Source organism: Condylostylus longicornis, unplaced genomic scaffold (assembly GCF_029603195.1).
Source record: "Condylostylus longicornis isolate FDR11 unplaced genomic scaffold, ASM2960319v2 ptg000004l, whole genome shotgun sequence".
Classification (NCBI taxonomy): Eukaryota; Metazoa; Arthropoda; class Insecta; order Diptera; family Dolichopodidae; genus Condylostylus; species Condylostylus longicornis.
In genome coordinates this window covers 24,435,568-24,443,856 of record NW_026577973.1, presented here as the reverse complement: position 1 = coordinate 24,443,856, position 8,289 = coordinate 24,435,568, and the positions used below count along the sequence as shown (strand labels likewise).

General features: G+C 27.0%; 1 protein-coding gene across 1 annotated transcript; it reads left to right on the top strand.

The window, feature by feature from the left end:
• The first annotated feature begins 4,806 nt into the window (after nt 1-4,806).
• On the top strand, nt 4,807-7,813 carry LOC129607668 (uncharacterized). Its single transcript, XM_055518813.1, has 3 exons — nt 4,807-4,817; nt 7,184-7,361; nt 7,418-7,813. Exons 1-3 carry the CDS (start codon nt 4,807-4,809, stop codon nt 7,811-7,813), a joined length of 585 nt encoding a protein of 194 aa, XP_055374788.1.
• The last annotated feature ends 476 nt before the right edge of the window (nt 7,814-8,289 follow it).

Here is an 8,289-nt window from a genome sequence, read left to right as displayed (position 1 = left end):
TAATTAGGTCAATATGTTATTACGGTTGTTATTAGTGCCCTTGCGCTCACATACGTTTTCGGTTACTTGATATCATTATAAATATATTTGTTTTCAATTTCCTAAGTCATTAAAACTAAAAGTGAAACTAAATAATTTTGTAAATTAATTTAACATAAAAAAGATATAAAAACTAATAAACCATTATCCTTGGAAAATTAGAAATATTCAAAAGGAAAAGTAATTATGAACTAGAAGATGGTTAAAACTCTACCATTAAACTTCGCCTTTGTTCGCTTGAAGTATATTGATGTATGATATGCAAATTGGAAGCAGAGGAAAACGAAAAGAGTAAAAACAAAAATAATAAAGGACATTTTTCTGTTTTTGCCTTTGTTTTATTATTATCTTTCAACTTTCTGAACAGTTGAACTTTCTGAATAGTGTTCTTATTTTAAGTTTTTCCTACATAACTCAGAAAATTTCAGTGTGACACATAGTGACGTCAGTCATTTTAGTATAACCTAATTTTAACTGTAGGTACTGATATTTTTAGTTTATATGATAAATTAATTACAAAACTAAATTTAATTGAAAATTAACTATAGCTACTGATTTGAACAGCCTTGCAATGCTTTTGGGTTTCGGCTTCAAAATTTTTACTTTTGTGGGAGTTATTAATAACACTTTATGATATTTCTTCACTACATAATGTATGATATATAAATAAAGTTGGGTCAAACCAATGGTTTGTATTGTAACACTCTTCTCTTCAACAATTAAAAATACTTCTTTTAAAAACAATCTGTGTATACCCACGACACCATTAAAATTATTTTCATTCATATTAAGGATTGCATACATTTAGGATGAACGATTTATGCAGTCTCTGAAATAAAGCAAAAATTAATTTAAAGAAGGGTTACCATAATGCTCAATTTTAAGGGTTAATTGAGTGAGTTAAGAAAAATAATTATATTTTTTATTGTCATTGAATTTACCGTTAGCTTTTTGCATTTATAGAAATTTGAAAGAGCTTGCGGTTTCGGAAATATAAGGTGTCAAAAATTGAGATGTTACAAATTTCAAGAAGCGATAATTTGATAGAGGGTGGAGATGGAAAAAAATTTTCTCCTAACGAAATGTAGCATTTATTAGTGTATAAAAGTTGTTAAAATTTCAGACTCCCACAATGTACGGTTTGAAAGGAAAATGGTATCAAAAATTTGGAAAAAACAAACTTTAGATAACGGTAAATTTTATCGGCTAAAGGTTTTTCTAAAGTTTAAGTATAATATTTCAGCTTTCTATCTTCAAGCGTGTAGAAGTTTTGTAAACGGACATACGGACAGACGGACGGACAGAGTAAAACTAATAAGCACTTTATTTCAAAATTTTTTTGGAAAAGTGCTTAAAACATAATACACTTTTTTGTATTCAATTTTCTAACTTTTATTTTTATTACAATTGCTTTTTTTGTTTAAGTCATGTATTATTGTAAAATTATCGACAAAGATTGTAATGTAGAAATCGTGAATTATTTTGCAACGTGGAAAGCGCATTGAACCTATAAAATAATTACTGTTTCCGTATTTTCACATTTTTTTAAGAATAATAAATATGACGCCAGTATATAAACGCCTATATAATTTCAAAAATGGGATGATTGCAGTCGTCTAGTAATAACGTTTATGTTTCATATAATATTATGTAAAACATTGTCATATGACAGGAAAATGTATCGGTCACAAAATACAAAACAAGCATGTAGAATATGAAGTGAAGGAATTGCGATGGCACAAATTTTCACATGTCGAATTTTAAAAAGAAATACGTTTCTCCATGATGGAGAAATACAAATACACTATTTTTGGACAGATGTCGCATATCATAAATTTTTTCAGAATTCCACAGACATTATTTCGTTTCACAAGCTGGAACTGTATGTACTAGTCGAATATTTTCAAAAGCATAATTAGGATGAGCAAAAGTTTTTCAAAGAAATCAGCTAGCAGAAATTGCATTTTTACAATTAGCTAAAATTTACTTCGCATAATTGAAAAAATAATTAACAGACATTCTTGAATCTGGTGAATACAAGAAACGAGGTAATAAATGTTTTCAAAATAGCCAAGAAGAACAATGTTGGTTATGAACTCACCTATTAGATTTCTTTAAATAGATATATGCCTTGTATAAAAAATAAGATCAATTTCTTATTAAATACCCTAAAAAAAACAATTGTGTTAAATAAATTTCAAAAACAAAAATTATATTTAAATCCAATTCGCCCTTTTATGCTAATTCTATTATTGAGTGGGTATGTATATTTTAGCTTATAAATAAAGTGTTTTATTTAACACAAAAAAAAAGTGTCAAGGGTTATTATATAAAAAATTTTAAAATCTTTCTGCATTCGAGACGCATTGCTTAAGATAAATTCTAAAAGATCGTAGAAATGTGTTTTTTAGTTTAAGGCTATTAATTTAAAATAAGTATATACCATAATAAAAATGGCTTTGTTTTGATATATATTATTGTTGTTTCTTTAAATTTATAAAATCATTCATATAAATTGTAAAGTATGAAAGGATATACCATTAAAAAAGGATTTTTAAAAGGTATCTCTTTACCGACCGTATCTTGTTTACAATAGGTATGTTATGTGATGGCAACAAATCTCGCATACCGAGTTTTCGGTGGCAATGCATTTCTCCATGGTAGGGAAGTGTAAATAAACTATTTTTAGCAACCTGTCTGTTTGTCGGTCTGTGTGTGCACGCTTGTAATTCAAGTTCGGCTGAACCAACTTCGATGAAATTTTATACGATGTAACTTTATTTCGACTGTGGCAAGGATTGACCTTTTGGGATATATTAGGCCTCGGGAACTGCACTTTTAGCGGGCCTGTTTTATATTTTCGATCATTTTAAAGAAAACACTTAACCGATTTACTTCAAATTTCATATATAAGCTTCACTCAGGCCTCTTCGTAATAAAACAATGAACATATAAATTTTTTGGAAAGATAAGGGTTCAGAAACTGATCTGAGGGTCGATTTTACATTTTTAATATATCTACGGAACGGATTGAAAGAATTTCTTGAAATTTGATATTTGAGCTCTGGTTGTCATCAAAATTAACCGGCGAGTATTTCAGGGAATTCGGATGGCACAAAGTGAAACTCTACTAAAAGCAAAATTTACATATTTCTTACATGTTAACTATAAGCTTACCAATGCCCTAAAAATTGAAAAGGAGTATTTAACAGGCATTTGTATAATGTTCTGTAACATTTTCACTTAACTAGATAATACACATTGCGGTCGGTTTTGTGCTGACCACATCTGATTTTTTTTGTAATATAGACATAAATGATTCAGCAATAAATAGTGAAAGTGGATTGTCCATCAACACTCCCAACATTCTGCTGTACATCTCGTTTATAAAGTCGTATTTCTCCTCCATGCAATGTCTAGTTCTCTTTATACAAAAGAAATAATATTTAAAACTGAATATATTGTTTCAATAAAAGTGCAATCCTTCACATGGGATTAGAAATTTAACAAAGAAAAAGTTGGGAAATTTAAAAGTTTATAAGAACTTATTTTCTTAATTATTTACAAAAACATTATATTACTCAGAAAGCAATCAAAATTATCTGTGTACGTGCATTTTTATTATTATAATTTAAAGTACACAAGTAATCTGACAATATAAGATTTTCACTTTAGTGACAAAACAGGAACACGAGCATTAAATCGTAATCAAAATCAAAAACACTTCAAAATCAAAAAAGAAAAACATTACAAAAGAAAACAAATTTTCCAACAAAACCAAGTCACGTGATTACTTAACGCCTATAAAATGAAAAACAAGAAAATTTCATTGTCATGTTTTAAATTTAATTTTAAGAGTAAATGTAATAATAGAACAATAGTAAAAACGAAAGCAAAACAAAAATTACATAATACACAAGAAAATGTTTTTAAATTTTAAATTTCTTTTGCATACATTTAAGTGTTCAGTTTTTTAAATGTGTTTTTTTTTGTAATTTAAAGGATTTTTTTTATTACACTTTAAATTTTAAAATCATACAAATATCTTGATTGAACGTGCCATTGTGAACTACTAAAAAATTTCTTAAATAGCAAAATAGTGTAAAAATGTATCTTTTAAACGCAATCTACAAAAAATTATTGTCAATTTATTTATTACCGAATGGCTGTCCATTCTTCCGTCGAAGAAAAAAAAGTTGTTTGGTGGTTTTATTTATTTGTAGCAAAAATCTTCTTTAATTTTTTGTAAAATTATTTGGATTTTACATTTAGATTTTGTAAAAAATAATTTTCCCTTATTTTTTGTAAAATCCAAAAGTAAAATCCAAGGGAAAAATAATTTTTTGTTTTGTTTTAAACAACTTACATTATATATATATGTATGTACTTTGAATAAAATTTTTTATTTTAATCAATGAAAAAATTATAACAAGGACACAAGAACATTTATATAAAATTTTATATAACAATGTTTATATAAAATTCAAACCTTTCTCCAAATTTTACAGAAATATTCTTTATAAAAAAAATTCTTTTACACTTATGGGCTTTATGATCCAAGATAGTTTTAAATTTTTTAAATATAAAATATTTGTTAATTTTGAAGTATTTTTAAGACATATTAATTATTTATTAAGGAAAATGTAATTTTAAAAACATTGCTACTTAATCGTTTTCTGCTTAAAAATGAAAATACCACATTTCGTTTTATTTCATGTTGTCACGTTCTATACTCTATAGTAAAGTAGAAGATGAAATTTAAGTAATATGAATCCATGGTAAATTAATTTGCCTAAATACTTTAATGTTTATTAAAGGAACAATGAACGTGACAAGGAATTCAAAGTGAAATAACAAATTTTATTACGAAAAGCACATATACGTACATATTTAATTTACCTTTCAGCTTCATTTATTCAAAGAGTTTATTTTCAGTTGGTAATTTTAAAATAGCATTTGTATCTTGACAAACTTTGTATTAAATTTACTAAAAATGCGTGCATATATAAAATTAAATTTTCAATTAAATTATATAAAATAATTTAAGGGTTGATGAGGTTTTTATTACATGTAAGGATTAAAAACAATTTGTTATTATTTTAAAATTAGTTTAAGAAATTATTTAGTACATAAAAATATTTTATATACCTTATACGAGTATCTGTATTTTAAAAGTAAAAAACATTGTGCATTTTAAACGATTAAGCAATATTATGTTTTCTACAAAGCCCTTCTCTACAAAATTTAATATCTTATGTATTCAACTATTGAGAATTTAAATAAACATTAAACAATTTATTTCAATTGCAACTGACACTGAAAACATCCCCTAAAACTTGCACAAATAAGTACAAATGAATGATAACATTCATTCTCAACTGTTGTTTACATTAACACATTTTTTGAACTATTTACATATTTAATGTATTGTATACATAACGTATTTGTTTGGTTTTTAAACATGAAAATGAACTTTATTTCATTGTGGTTTTTACTTAAAAAGTTTTGTATTTTATCTTTTTTATATTACAGAATTTATTTTTACATTTTTTTTTTCAAAATTATCTAAGTTTCAACAATTCTGGCACAAACTTTTATATGGTTTTAGTTTTACACAAACAGAAATGATAAACTATACCGATTTTTGTGTCTCATAATTGAATAATTTGGAATATTTAACTTGTTAATTAGTTCTTTGTAACATAATAATTAGTTTAACAAAAAATTGTTTTCTTTGCAAAACAATTCTAACATAACGTGTGATTATACGGGAACTAACGTATGCTCAAAGGGTATTATAAATATACCTTATGGTTTGTAACGTTAGAAAATAAGATGCCTAGATCTGAGATATACACAATAGTGTATGTTTTTAATCAGCGTCGAATCCTCGATTTTAACGTGTCAAAATCGTTAAATTTTATCTTGTCTGTCAATGATAACTCAAAAACTAAATGAGCTAAGCTCACCGGAACCGGAACTCTATTTAAATTGGAACTCTATTTGATTGAGTCAGTGATTTCGGATTGAGTGAGACACCCTACAATTTTAAAACTTATTTTGCATTATCTCAGATATTATTAATCTGTAACGTTTAAATTTCGCACAAGCAAATATATTTTTTGGGGCTGTGATGTGTGACAAAAATTGTTACATTTCATAGCTACTTGTGGTAGTTGCCATGCAACCAACTTCAGTTGTTTTTTAGCATTATCTCAGAAATTACAGTATTAGAAGCTACAGTATAGAAGCTACAGTATAGAAGCTACAGTATTGAAATTTTGCACAAGCAGATATCTTTGTAGTGCCATTATATTTTATAAAACGAGTTGAGCGTCCTTACAATTATTGATCGTCGAATGGTCGTACATTATGAAAACTATTGAAATTACAGTACTGAAATTTTGCATAAACAAATATATTAATATGGCTATTATTTACAATAAAAAATCTTTGAGATGGTATAAGTTTAGGTGGTAACTGCCATATATATTATTGTATAAAATAGAACGCACATAAAACACAAAATGTCATGTGACATTGGTTCGTAATTATCATACAACTTTTGTAATCATTCATTTGTACGGGTATTACAAAGTTTTCGTTTCGCATCATAAATTTTATTAAGAACATAATTCATGTATTGAAGAAGAACAAATTAAATTGCATTTATTAAAATCTTAAGTAAAAATTGAATTATGTATGTTCGCTAAATCTTCGTTTAGTAAAAACCATAACTAAAGAGATCAAAGCTGAGACCTCATTATCAATTTCTCAATTTATTTTTACTTAAAAATTTTGGAACGCTAACCAAATTGATTTTTTAATTTATTTTCTTGATTTCGTGAGTATCACTTTCATTAGGTGCCAATTCCCATAGTCACGTCACGGGGTTGTCACCGTGACAGTTAAAATTTGCTATTCTTGTAGTCACGCTCGTGACAACCCTCACGAAAATCGAGTGACAGTCGTCACGCAGTTTTTATTCGTGAGAGTTGTGTTTTTTTTTTTAATTAAGGAAATTTTGTATTTTTTTTAGAAAAGAAAATGAGTAAAAATAAGAAGTAAGTAAAATTAAATAAAATTATTAATATAAATGAAACGATTATTAATCAATATTGACAAAAAAAAATTATTTTTACAGTATAAAAATTACAAACAGAAAACAATTTGAATGTTTGGTTGCATGTATGGCAGAAAACGTTTACTTGGCTAGAAATGTTATGCCAAATAAAGACGATTATAGGAAAATTTGGAAAAGTATTTCAGATAAGCTTAACAGCTTAGGATCACCCATAAAAACAATGTCGGAGTGGCAGAAGGTTTGAACAATTTTAGATCCTTTTGTGTTTATATTTTAATTTTTTTGATATTCTAGGTATGGACAGATATGAAATTAAAAGTAAGGAAAAAAATAGGTGTCAATAAAAAAGAATTGAAGGCAACCGGGGGTGGGTTGAATAAATTATATGAATTCACTTCTTTAGAAGAAGAAATTGTAAGAATCTTGCAACTGGATAAAGTAGCAAATTCAGGTGGAGAAATTTTTGGTCTAGAAGAGGACGTACAACGAGATATCTCATCTGAAATGGTCACAGAAATAATTGACATTTCTAGCAGCAACAATGAGAGTTTATTTGAAATGTTGGCAGACCAAATGTTATCAAATGTAACAGCCAATGTCTTAACTGAAGTTGAAGATTATAACAACAAAAGCAATAAAAATATTAATGATGATAAATTGATGGTTTCACTGAAGATGATCGTACTGTAGTTTTTGAATTGTTCTCAATTATCTTTAGAAGATCCAAGAAACTTTCCTTGCAGATCCTAAAATATTTCACGAAACTGTAAAGAACACAGTGAGTTAAATTCACATATTTAAGGTAAACTATTGAACTTACGCTGCGTCTGGTAAATTTAAAGGATCACATTTATCCCTTAACATTTTTCTTTGGGAAATTAAATTTATTTTTTTTTCATCCTCCTTGTCTTCTTCCTCGTCAGATGACCACCACAAATATATACAACTCATTTTAAATTTTGAATTTATAAACTTAAAAAAAAACGCTTTTGATTTTCAATATTTATTATTATTGGAAATGTCAAACAAATATGTGTTACCATCGTATAGCACTCATCGTATAGCAAAATTTTGTTACCATCGTATAGCAAAATTTTGTCACGTCACTCTCCGTGACTATGGGAATAAAGCATTCTCCGTGACGTCACAACAAGGTGACAATCGTC

Coding starts and splice junctions, on each gene's coding strand:
- LOC129607668 (XM_055518813.1), top strand. Junction 7,362..7,417: donor CAATGTCGGAGTGGCAGAAG/GTTTGAACAATT, acceptor TTGATATTCTAG/GTATGGACAGATATGAAATT.